At 38.7% G+C, this 13730-nt stretch overlaps 1 protein-coding gene across 3 annotated transcripts in view; it reads left to right on the plus strand.

The window, feature by feature from the left end:
* Positions 1 to 2350: 2350 nt before the first annotated feature.
* The window catches only part of RNL (RNAligase), a 420780-nt gene continuing 409400 nt past the window's right edge, over positions 2351 to 13730 (plus strand). For 2 of the 3 annotated variants that reach the window (XM_089402249.1, XM_089402247.1), the window contains exon 1: positions 2494 to 2934. Coding sequence is in view for 2 of the 3 variants with exons in the window: in XM_089402247.1 (XP_089258373.1) it covers positions 2831 to 2934 (104 nt within the window). In the remaining variant the exon portion in view is untranslated. The other variant, XM_089402248.1, reaches the window with a different exon arrangement.

A 13730-nucleotide genomic window follows, 5' to 3' on the forward strand; every position in this document is an offset into this window, starting at 1 on the left:
TAGTAGTTTTGTTAATGGAAATTGATTAACTAATGTGATTTATGCATTTTTTCTTTTCTTTTCTATGACCATTTAAAATTTACCGAGATGGTTATTTGATTTTTTACTATTGACATTTATACTATGATAACTTTTATCTTATAGGTGACTTCGCGCAGAAAGGGACAATAATATAACTTGTTTCTATTAGTTAATAATTGCTAGTGCAAATTTTCTAATAAATATTACCAAATGGGTAGTAATTAGTCCATGGCCTAATCAAATCACTAGCACAAATTTTAATTCATTTTGTGTAAACAAATTGCGATTTTATTTTCTTTCTCTTCTACTAAATTATGATTTATATAATGCTTGTAGATTAACTAAAAGTATAAATAATGTTGAAGAACTCAAATGTAAACACTATGATAACGTAGATATCTTACCTTGGAATTTTTTGTTGACAAAACCATGTAGAAATGGTTTTTGTTTGGCTCTTTTTATCCCTTAAGAATGATTACAAATAGAAACTATAAACTTGTAGATAAAGATTGAGTATTTTTACTCCTAGGTTTCACATTCTTAGTCTTTCTCTATTTGCTTTTGTGTCATCAATATTGCAAGCTTTCAATTTTCCATGAGAAAATCTGTTTAGGCCCCTTCTCGCCTTTTTGATTTGCTTCCTTGTTGATGCAACGTGACATGCATGTAAGTGGACCATGCCAATTGAAGGGAGCTCCTTAGTGAATTCAAATGTGCACACAAAATGAAGGAAAAACATATTTTTATTCAAGTATGAATTAAAATACATCCAAGCGTCTTCTTAAATATATGTCCAAAAAAATAAGTGATCAATAAGAATCTAATCTACACAGATTTTATATTAATTAATGTCATATATATATATATATATATATATATATATATATATATATATAGTGGATATAGATATGCATACAACAAAACAACTTTGGCTTGGTTTGAAACATTTTGTTCATGACGAGATCTCATTAGGTGCTTGATCTAGTATGATTGAATTCCCATATGTGTCACCTAGACGTTCACTAATTCACTTTCAGGACAAGGGGAAGAAAGACATACATATCTCATACTCCTTGGAAGGAACGTTGTTCAATAGCTGATAATTTGTTCATTTGATCAAGGTAAGTTGGATTAGAATCCAAGTTCAAAAAGTTTTCTTGAAATCCAATGATTATGCATCTATCTCTTATGCAAACATCATTTAAAATACTACTTGAATGAAACAAACAATCAATCCATGAATGTGTTAGTGCATCATTGAACCTATGTAGCCAAAAGCACAAAACTTCTTTCTTGTCTAAATGACTTTGGACCACAGTCTTGCTTGTTGCCACTTGCTCTCCTTGAGTGTATTGGCTACCCACCCTTATTGGATTGTTTGGGCAGGGGCATATCATGGTGCCACCGACTCATCACTCACTTATGAAAGGTATGCTATGTCACAATGTCCCCTGTGGAACAATGAAAGTGTCACTTCAACTATGGTCTGCACCAGATCTCCAGTGTCCCAACATATCACTTAAAAGCTCTAAAAGATCTGGCTCATGAAGAACAACATCTATTGCCACTTATGAAATATTAAAACACTTTTAATACACTATGCTTGTTTGAATACAAACTCTCACCCGCCGACCCCCACATTGATTCCATGTGATTATGATTGTGGAGAGGACACAAAGGATAGCCCATCTTATAGTTTTACTTTTTTGGTCATCATATATGTCATATACTTCTTAGTCATATCTCATATATACAAATGATATGACATGTCTGAGTCAACGACATTTGATTTTAGAGCCATTGAGATTTTATTGTGAGGGTTCCATACAATTTCAAACCAAAATTCATAATTCAATAAGTCATTTGTGTATTATGGTTATTTTGTTTTTTTTTTTCCTTATAACAAATATGTGAATTTTTATTAATATAAATGTGTTATTGAAGAGTAATTTTTTAATAAAACTTTTATTAGTGAAAGGTTAATTTATTCCTTAGTCATATCTCATATATACAAATGATATGGCATGTGTGGGTCAAAGATATTTGATTTTAAAGTCATAGAAATTTTATTGTGAACATTCCATACAATTTTAAACCAAAATTCATAATTCAATAACTCATTTGTGTGTTATAGTTATTTTGTTTTTTCTTCTTCTTATAATAAATATATGTTTTTTTTTTTAATATAAATGTGTTATTAAAAACTAAATTTTTAATAAAATTTGTATCGGTGAAAAGTTAATTTATTATAAAACATACAAAATTAAGCCTAAAGATCTAAAAGATCTAAAATGCTAAAAAAAATCCAAATTCCATTTGGATCGCAGCCAACTGGGATAATCTAGTCCTTCCAACAAAATCAAGGTTTGTGAAAGATTTATGTATTTAAAACCGTTAGCGCCAATAAGGGGAGGCATATGATTCAAACTATTAATCGATATCTCAGTGAATCACGGGCGCGCTGTTGTAAGTTATAACAATGGGGGAGGCATATGGTTCAAACTATTAATCAATTTCTCTGTGAATGATTGCGATTTCTTGTTGAATGTTTGCTGTGAGGCTTTTGATTCAATCGCGTGGACTTTGTTTTGCAGGTCCAGCAAGATTTTATTGCTCGATTAAGAATAAACCCTACGCAAAATCTCGATACTGTCGGGCTGTTCCAGCTCCCAAAATCCGTATATACGATGTTGGTGCCAAGAAATAAGCAGCGGACGAGTTTCCTTTCTGCGTTCACTTGGTGAGTTGAGAGAACGAAACTGTAACGAGCGAGGCGCTGGAAGCGGCCCGTATTGCTTGTAACAAGTAAATGGCCAAGTTCGCCGGGAAGGACGCGTTCCGTCTACGTGATTGCATGTATCCATTCCGTGTTCACCGTATGAACAAGATGCTTTCTTGCGACGAAGCCGATACGTGAGTTAAAGCAACTAGGCTTAGTCTCTGTTTTTCATTTTGATTATTCATTGTGCCTAAATCGGAAACCGCATCACTGGGCTCTCATTAAAGCCCATTGGGCCGGGAATGAAAGGAAAAAAAATGAATTTTAGCTTTCAAGGGGTTAAAGATAGTTTATGGGACAGATTGCTTTTTTGATGTATTTGGCCATTTTTCTGTGAAGCTTCAAAATAAATGCTCCCAGCTTTTCGACAAACCCCTTGCTAAATAAATTATCCCAAGAGCTAGCTGCCAGCATATCTTCATAGCTTTCCCTGTTGTCTTTGAAAGTGTCACATTCTAAAATGAAATGTTTTTTGTTTCCACTTTTTTGGAAGAACAAAAAATGTAGATTCTTTCTTCCACACTTCCTTTGGCCTTTTTTCAGCGCCCTCAACGGAGTCGATGAGAATTAGTCTTTAATTGAGCAATAAGAATTTTGGCTCTCCAAGAGATATTGACCTCTATGTATGCTTTCAGTTGATGACTTTGAGTGGATTAAACAATTCAATATAGTAATTTTTCTTTCTTCCTAGCTCTTTATCTCAAGTACGCTTGTGGAACTTTTCCATAACAAAAGCTTTTATCTTTTTGGTGTTTTAGGGACACGCGATCAAGCAAATACCCCATCTACTAAACCATTTGTTATTTTGCTACATCTAAGTTTTTTTGCTCTTGCACAATCTATCATTAAAGACAACCTTAGGCCATCTACCCTCTTCCATTTGCTCAATTTTTTTTTTTAAATATTTTATGAGTTGACTTAACAAGATATCAAAAGGACTGAAACTTTTAATTTTAGATTTGTTTGTAATCAAACACTTCTGAATTTTTTCAATTTGTCTCCACTGCATGTCGGATGTACTGCTGGCCCATAGTTCACAACCATAGAGAATCACCAAAATCACTAAAGGCCCCCCAAAAAGAGTTTGAGTGGTTTTCCAGTCCCATAACTCTGCCTTTCTACACCTATTTTGGAAAACATAAAATGCTTTCCAACCCCCCAAAGTTCTTTTCTTTCTACAACCACTCCAGCGTAGATTTTTGTTGAGGTCAATTTTGAGGTATTTGTAATTCGCAACTTCTTCCAGAATGTTGTCTTCAAGGTAGAACTTACACTGGTTATGTTTTCTTTTTTTAGAGAAGACCACTACTTTCTTTTCGCTGATATTGACTTGCATCCCTACACTTTTACAAAAATGCTCAATGGATAGTAAGTGCTCTTGCAAACCAAAAGCCGATTTAGCAATCAGAATAAGGTCATCTGCATACAAGAAAAGTCTTATAACAAACTTGCCCAAAAAGACACATCACCCCTTGCGAATTTAACCACTCCTCAAGCTTGTTGATATATAAACCAAAAAAATAAGAGACAGTGGCCAACCTTGCTGAACCCCGATATCGTTTCTAAAACTTTCAAAATTAATCTAACCTCGGTGTCTGGAGTTTCAATCGATATCCCTACTGTGTGGAGCTTTATTTTGTTAATGTTTGAAACCCAAGATAGCGTTTCTTTTTTATGGAGGACTGAAATTCTCGCTTTAATTCCCTATACATTTTCTTCATTGAACAATCGTGTTCTTGGAATCGATTGATATAATGCGGTCTTTTAATTTATTTCCCATTGAATATCCTTACGTCCGATACAGATTAGGTTTAGGTCCGGGAAGTCTGTTATATCCACTGGACGTTTAAGTTCCGTTCTCATTTTCGGAAACCTAAATGCTGCCCTTTCCAGTCCAGCAAGCTTTATTACACAATCTAGTAGCAATTTATTTCCGGAGATACCGAAACTTAAAGCGCAAATTCAAACAGGTAATCCAGATAGACATAATGTTTACGAAAGGGCGGAACAGTTTTTTACCAGCATACAAAAGCAACATAGCCAAGACCTATCATCAAAGGGACTGAAATAGAAGATCGGTTCGTCAAACCAGTTTGAACAGAATGCCCAAAACAGAGCAGAAGCAGATTGGATTCTCTGATCGTTGGTTGGTTTATAGGTCGGATTTCTTTAACAGGTTGCCAGTCAACGCAACACAGATCTGACCGTTAAACCACTGCCTGTCAATAAATTAGATTTTATTTCAGATTATACAGCATTGAAGATGAAAATCAGAACTTAAAAAACGAGAATAGCGTGCTTGGGGTTCGACCTTACAAAAATGGAGGATGTTCCTCGAGTTAAGTAATGCCCGGGCACTTGCACTGTGTGGGATGTCTCCCAACATGGTGGTACATTCCTGGGGTGTATTTCTGAGGTTTAGATATCCATTGAATACCCTCCTTGGGATTAATTGCTCGGAGTAGTTATTTCTCAAGATTGAAGTAGTTACCTTGACCATTCTCTAACGATTGCCTTCACCAATAACCAATTTATCATGTCATATCATCAAATGCAAAGCGTCATAAAAGCATTAGCTATAAGATTTAGTAGAGTATTATATTTATAACCTCGCAGCATGTTCATAGCTTTAAACTTTAAATACATATTTCTTCAAAATTTTCAATTGGTTACGCAGCTTTAGGTAACCTTTGAAATGCCCAATGAATTGTCAAATTAGCATGAAAATGGATGTACATAGAAATAGTATAACTTATGATAATTTTGCGTTGTACGTTTAATATCAACTTTCATTTACGGATTAGTTATTATAAACTTTTCCAAAACTCTTTTCTGGTATCACATTTATAAAAGAGCATATCATTATAAGTAAAGTGTTTCTCTAGTTTGAAGTGAGGTAATGTTCAACAAAGGAAAATGGAAAAGGCTTATTTGTAGCACTCTTGTATTCATGAGATGGAGTTTTAGTCGTGTTGCAACATTAATTAATATTCAACATTGAAGTTTTAAACTTTTGATGTGATTGCTTTGCAATTTGCACTAACAAACCTTTTCTTAGCAACGAATAATGGTAAATATGTTGTGGCACACCATCATGACATGTCCATTTTAACAGAGGGTCCGTCAAGCTTGTGTTATGGTTGTGGTGAAGCAATGTCGAAAAGTGTTTCCCTAGTTTGACATGAGGTAATGTTTAACAAAGGAAAATAAATTGCTACTTTTTAAACATGTTGAAAAGGCTTAGGCTTATGTGTAGTACTTTATATTCTTGATATGGAGCTCTAGTCACATGTTGCAACATTAGTTAATATCCAACATTGAAGTTTTAAACTTTTGATTTGGTTGCTTTGTGCTAACAAACCTTTTCTTGGCAATGGATAATGGTAAACATGTCTTGGCCTATGGGAGGCTTTGAACACCAACTATATGCCATCATGACATGCCCATTTTAACACATGGCCTGTCAAGCCTATGTTATTATTGTGGTGAAGCAATGTCAAAAAGTGTTTCCCTAGTTTGAAGTGAGGTAATGTTTAACAAAGGTCTTAAAATTGGAAACTAGGGCCAAATTCCACCTTAGGACAGCTCATATGACAGAGCTGATTACTGCATTGGATTCCTCTTTTCGAGAGGTCCATTTTTGATATAAAGATCATCTCCTTTTTTTGCTGAAGCAATAGTCGAAAACAAGGGAGAGGATTTGTGGGATGGTGTCCCCCTCATTTATGACTCCCTACCTCGTATCCTCCATCAGAAACTCGGAGCACAAACAGCCACATCGATGCATTTAAGGGACAACCGAGCAAGTCAAGAAGAACTGTTGTTTATCTCTAGTTCTGGGAAGCCGAGCCCCTTGATTTTAGGAGGGTTGTTGGGGGGACTCCATTTGTATAAATAGGGGGGCTTAGAGCCTCAGTATTAACTTGTGACTGTAAATATGTTACAAAAGTTACAACAGGCGATAAGAGGAAGCAAATCCTCTAACAAAGGGAAGAATTACATCAACACTTAATACCTGTACAAAAGGATGCCCTGACAAAACATTTGGCGGACTTAAAGATGGAAATAGAGATTGTGTTCAAGATACTTCGGGTCCGTCGCTTCCTGATCCAATGGCTGAGAACCATAACAGGTGGAGAACCATAACTACCTTTGGCACCAAACCATTAGTCGGACTTAAGAGGGAAATAGACACATTATCCAAAAGATTTCGGGTTCGCTGAATTTCTTCCGGACCCACTAACCTGCTCGACAGCCTATAGCCGTCGATCTGCTCCCTCATGATCAAATGGCCAATGTCCATATCGGGCGGAGCAAAAGCCCGAGGAATACCCGCCTGATGAGGGCGGTATTCACTCTTCACCCAAAGCCACGTGTTGATAGTTGTGTGGAATCGCATACAATTCATAGATACCACTTTTGGTTTTGAGGGTGCCCGATAAGGGTGGTAAACCGGAAGCTGTTTTGACTCCCGCTGACTATCTCCCGGACCCACTAGCTTGCTCATTGGCCTATAACTTGCTCGTTTGCTGATCTTGAAATCCATTTCAGGTTGTGAGGGCACCTGGGGACTTGGAAACCACTTTGACCCACAATGGCGCCAAGCCACTGAAACTCTGTGTCTGCTGCCCTCCATACTTCTGAGCCTTCTATTGGGGTTGATTGTCCTCGTGTTTCTGGTGACCCATTCTCCAGCCAAGCTTCCAATAGCACCAATGCAAAGGCTAGCTATGGTGATCTCCTTCGGGCTAAGTCACCTGACATGGGGATTCGGGACACGTAGGATTCGAGATTCGTGGTGTCGGATTCGGACACGCTGACCCCCCGGAACAAGACACATGAGGACACGTTATATATTATTTTATTAAAAAATATATATATTTAAAAAATATACATATATATTAAAAATTAGATATTATCATATTTCTTACACAAATTTTAATTAATGATACAAATTTATTGATTTCAAACATAGATCTTCATCTATAGCTATTAGCATGCATAGTACATACAAAATTCAAATAAATGTCAGTTGTACTGGTCACATAAATGATAAATCTATTAAAAATTTAAATCATGATTCATAATTCATAACTGAAAGACAACTTACAACTACAAGATAGTAAGATAAACACACTGACAACTGTAGTTTTCTCATTAAGTCATCAAATCAAAATGTGTTACATAGGTAGTGTTGGTGCAATGCCAATGGCAAATAGAAATAGAAAATATAAAACAACTACAGGTATACAAGCCTCAAGGCATCAATCAGCATCAGAATCAGCATCACTGCCCCCATCATCATGGTCCCCACTGCTCTCCTCTACATCCTCCTACTCTGCTGTATCCATAGTCGCCTCTGCATCTGCTGGTATGGAGGTTGACCCCTCTAAGTCATCAAATATAACAGGCTCTAGCATTGGATCATTGAGATCCATGTTGGCCAATGCCAACTCAATAGTGGTGTCCAGACCCATATCATCAGGAACAGTGTTACTTGGGAGGGGGAGCGAAAGTGGGGAGCGGGGGCAAAAACGGGAGTGGGAGCGAAAACGGGAGCGGGAGCGACATATTTAGAAGCTCTTGGTTTGGTGCTCTTGATTAAATACGAGTTCCATACCCTAATACATGACAAAATTCAATGGAAACATTGCAATCCCCCAATCCTAAAATCCTGAAAAACTGATAAGTCTGCTGGATTTTGAATGAAATCTAAAATTCTACTTTCTCCATATGAAATCCAATGAGGCCGGAACCACTCTCAAACATCCTGAGTCATTTCATGGTAATGTTAAAAATTTAAGTAAAAGGATGAAAATGAAGATTAAGGAGAATGTCACTTTTACTTTAAGAATTTAACATTACCATGAATAGCATATCAATACTAGGGCCTAGACTTGATCATGAAGCTGCCAAAATGCTTTACTCCTTGCTCCAACAGCACAAATCACTTGCCAAATGACAATTTTAATGAGCAAACACGCCCTTTTCATTCCCGCGCTGAGCTTAGCGAGTCCTGGAAACCGGACACGTGTCCTAAAATCGCGACACGCTTTTGAAAATTGCGACACGCCCTCGGACACGATGTGTCCTTTGATTTGGACACGAATCCGGACCGAATCGTGTCGGATTCGGATTCGGGATTCGCATGGGGTTTAGGACGAATCCGGTGACTTAGCCTTCGGGACTCACAGGTTTCCCAACTCTGTATGTTTTACTGACATACCCCTATTCTTTATTGATGAAAGGTGACAGTCAGTTGCCCTGTCTGTTCTGGTATTGCTCCATGTCTGTGAGGGCCCGAGATGAACAACCTTCTCGCATTTGGCTTTCTGGTACCTCCTCCCACTTGCAGCACATGTTGTCTCATGTGCATCTTACCCCTGCATTGGCTAGCCAGTCCGCTACTCTATTGGCTTCCCTGCGTACGTGCACAAAACTGAGAGTTCTTAGAATTCTTAGGTGAGATTGAATTCTGTGATAGACCTGTAGAAGTCTCCAGTGGCTTGAGATTTTATCTGGTGCTGTTCTTGTGCCTATCCGCTTGATTGAATTGATAACTAATTCCGAGTCTACCTCAATGATAACATTCTGAATATTGTACTCTATTAGAATCTCCAAGCATTGCTCCATAGCCATGAGTTCAGCCATATTGTTGGTGGCTTTTCCCAGATGACTATGAAAAATGATTTTTATGTTGCCCTTCTCATCTTTTATGACTCCTCCATAACCAACGTTTCCAGGGTTATCTTTTGAGGCTCCATCTATGTTGAATTTTAAAAAACCCTGTGAAGGGGGTTGCCAGAAAGCCTTTCCCACTGTAGTATGTTTTGTGGCACGATTTAGACTCTGAGGGATATGTGACTGAAGTTCCAACATTTCCAGAATGCGTGCCTCTCTGTGGCCCATGTTCTTTCCTGTAGAAAAACCCCCAAGGGCATTGACCGTTTCCTTGAGCTGTTTTAGGATCAATGCTATGATGCTTCTAACTGGGCTAATTTTGTCTTTGAAGATCCTGTTGTTGCGCTCTTTCCAAACATTCCAGATCAAGAACCCTGGAATCAGAGCCCAGGCTGTGTTTATTGTCTCATTGTCCGAGAAATCTCTTCTCCAATTTTTCAATGTAACAGTGATATTATCTTCATTCCTTTCAATCTGCTTGAAAACATCAGCTACCCAGTTCCATAGGGTTGCAGTGAAGGAGCAGAGGTTGAGAAGATGATTTGTGGTTTCTTCCTGCTGACCGCATAGGTGACATCTTGAAGGGCCAGCAAAACCTCTCTTTCTGAGATTCTCCCAAGTTAGAATCTTTTCTTGTTGAACCAACCACCTGAACAATTTGATCTTCGTCCAATGTGGGTCATTCCAAATGTCTTTCCATGTCTTGTCAGTGTTTGGAAAGTTAAGTCCTCTGGCTATTCTTTTAGCTTCTTTGAGGTTGAAAACACCCTCATTATTTCTGCCCCATCTTAATAGGTCATCTGCAGTTGAGGTCAAAATTTGTCTCTTTTCCAGAATAGCTTCCAGAGCTTTAGCTTGAGTTTTCAGTGGGGTCGGCTCATTGTAGTCTGGTAGCTTCCAAATTCTCCATTTGCTATTGTCCCTTGACTGATCCCAATAGTCCCTTACTTTCTTTAATCCTTTGTTTAGGGTATCAGTTTTGATGCTTACTAATTCTTCTCTGCTAAGGTTACCTTCCTGCTGCCAGTTGTCCTCCCAGAACCAGGCAAGTGTTTTTGTACTAAAGCTCTGTTTTCCTAGGCCTTGTTCCAAATATGGGAACCTTTTATGTGTCCTGTCATCCTTATGAGGTCCGTCTCTTGCTAGTTCATTGCATATTTTTGTTTCCAGAGTTTCGCCCAGGGTTTTTGTATTTCCTTTAGCCATCTCCACCACAATTTTGCTCCTAGAACTTTGTTTAGAATATCTGGGTCATGTAGACCCAAACCGCCATGGGATTTGGGTTTGCAGATCTTGTCCCAAGCTACCAGAGCCCATTTCTTTTTCTCTTCCCCTTTTCCCCATAGAAAGTCTCTTTGAATATTTCTGATTTGCTGAAGGACTCTCATTGGAGCCGGAAGGGATGATAGCATGTAGATTGGGATAGTTTGGAGTATCGCCTTAGTGAGGACCAGCCTCCTAGCTAGATTCAAGGATTTGCTTGTCCACTTGCTGATCTTGTCTTTCAGTTTATTTGTTACAGACTCCCAGATGTCCTTGTTCAGCGGTTTGTCGGTTAGGGGTACTCCCAGATACTTTGAGGGCAGTGAATCCCTTTGAAAGCCTAGAATTCTGGAGAGATTTCTTTGAATAGAAATATCAGTATTGAAAAAGAAGATTTTTGATTTTGTGAGGCTTACCTCAGTACTAGCTGCCATTGCAAACTCATACAGAATTTGCTTGAATGCTTTGGCTTCCTTGACTGTAGGTATGCCCTGCAGCATAGTATCGTCCACAAATTGTTGATGTGTCAAAGTGTCTCCGTTCGGTGTGAGTCTCAGTCCCTGTAATCTTCCTTCCTCCTTGGCAACAATAATCGCTCTGCCCAACCCTTCCATCATGAGGATGAAGAGGAATGGGGAGAGAGGATCTCCTTGTCTAAGACCTCTCGTAGGCTTGAAAGTTCTGGAAGGAGAGCCATTGAGAAGAATAGAACAACTGGCAGTGGTAACTAGAGCCATGACCCACCTTATCCAATTGTGGTCAAAGCCATATGCTTTGAGAACATCCCTTATGTAAGCCCAACTTAGTTTATCATAAGCTTTCGCTATGTCCAGCTGCATTATCATTCCCGCTTGCTTATTGGTCTTGAGGGAGTGTACCACTTCATGAGCTTGAATGATGTCATTGAGAATTTGCCTCCTTTCCACATAACCCGTTTGCTCCTTTGACACCAGAGTTGGGAGGAGGGGTTTGAGTCTGCTGGCAATGACTTTGGAAATGATTTTGTACACCACATTGCATAGTGCTATGGGTCTGAATCTGTCAGGAGAGGTGGCTTTTTCTTGTTTGGGGATTAAAGCAATAAAGGATTCATTAAGCGCCCTCAAAACTGATTTAGAGTTCCTCGAGTCCTCCACTACCTCCAGAATGTCTTGTTTGACAATTTTCCAGCATGTTTTGAAGAAGTCCACATTGAAACCATCTGGACCTGGAGCTTTCTCATTATGCATTTCTTTGATAACTTCATTGACCTCTTCCTCCGTCACTGGCTTGTTGAGATTATGATTGTCTTCCCTGGTTACCAGCTTAGGAATGTGCTGGGTAAATCTTTTCGTGAATTGGGATCTGTCTGTTGTGGTTTCCTCGGCAATGCTTTGAAAATGCTGGACCAGTATATCTTCCATTTCCTCATGAGTATTTTTCTCTGTTCCTTGAGGATCTATGAGTTTCGTTATCCTATTGTTAGTCCTATGTGCTATGGTAGATTTGTGAAAGAAATTGGTATTTCTCTCCCCTTCCTTAATCCATTGTACTCTGGATTTCTGTCTCTAGAAGATTTCCTCTTGGAGACATCTGTTGTCCCATTCTTGTTGAAGTGAGTTTGCTAGCTCTTTTCTTTCCTCTGTGAAGCCTTCTGTGATGAGAATTTGGTTGATTTCCTGTAATTGCTTTCCCACTTCTTCTTTAGCTTTGAAGATGTTGCCAAACTCATTTTTATTCCATTCTTTGAGTTTTCTCTTGATGTGTTTAAGTTTAAGATAAAGAAGGAACATTTTCGTGCCTTGGGATTGTAACTCTTCTTTCCACCACTTCTCAATGTTTGTGAGGAAATTAGAGTGAGATAGCCAGACATTCTCAAACCTGAAGGGTCTCTTTCTCGGGGTACTAGTTAAGGAAGCTTCCAGTTGGATGGGCCAGTGGTTTGAGCCTCCAAAAGGGAGGATGAAGGCTGTCAGGCTTCGTCCAGTGAGCAGAAGTTCTTCTGAGATTATGAACCTGTCTAATCTTGAGGCTACTTGGGTATTGCCTCCTCTTTTGTTATTCCATGTGAAAATGCCATTTCCTGTGTCCATATCCACCAGTCTCATATTGGTGAGGAAGTTTTGGAAGGCAACTGAGTCCCTTCCAAGTATTCTGGTTCCCCCTTTTTTTTCTGTGAGAGATTTAATCATATTGAAGTCTCCCCCCAGAATCCAGGGTATTGTTGGGTGTCTTTTTTTCATTTCCTCCAGAGAGGTGAGGAGCCTGAATTTATCTTCCAGTAGTTGAGGGCCATAGACATTGGTGATCATGTAACACTCCTTATCCCCCACAGGTTGAATAATCATAGAAAGGTGGTCCCTGGATGCCTCCGCATCAAGGATACAAAATTTTTGAGGATTCCATAAAGTGAGAATTCCTCCTGCTGAATTAGTTGCTTTGACTTCAAGATGCTCATACTTACTTAACCATTTGCTATGCTTTTCTCTAATCTTCTCTACTGAGCATTTGGTTTCCTGTATGAACACTATGTCGAGGTTTTCTTCTTTGATTCTGTTACTTAGATTTCTTTGTTTTCTTCTACTCCCGAGTCCTCTAATGTTCCAGGTTGTGAGCTTCATTGAGGGGGGTTAGTAAAGGAGTAACTGGAGAGATCTTTCATCTTGCCTGAGTCAATCATGAGTTTTCCACATTCCAATAGCAGTTCTTTCTGCCTCTTCCTTCCTCTTTTCTTACCTGGGTTTTTGGCGGACTTTCCTAATATTAATCCCATTGTTGTAACCCCTCTGTTTTCTTGGTTGTCATGGCCTCTTTTGACTCCTGTAGCTTTTTGATGTGACCTGTTGAGGAATAGCTGTTACACCCTTTCAACTTCCTCTTGTGGTAGAGAGTTAATACCTTTGTTGCTTCCTTGTTCTAGAAATTTTTCTAGTTCAAGGTTCTCCCTTTCAAGGATCTCCTGTAAGTCTTGGTCCTCCGTACCACTTTCACTTAGGGTCATGTCATG

Source organism: Pinus tabuliformis, chromosome 2_1 (genome assembly GCF_031772625.1).
Source record: "Pinus tabuliformis cultivar Carrire ecotype Pingquan chromosome 2_1, CPIR1, whole genome shotgun sequence".
Classification (NCBI taxonomy): Eukaryota; Viridiplantae; Streptophyta; class Pinopsida; order Pinales; family Pinaceae; genus Pinus; species Pinus tabuliformis.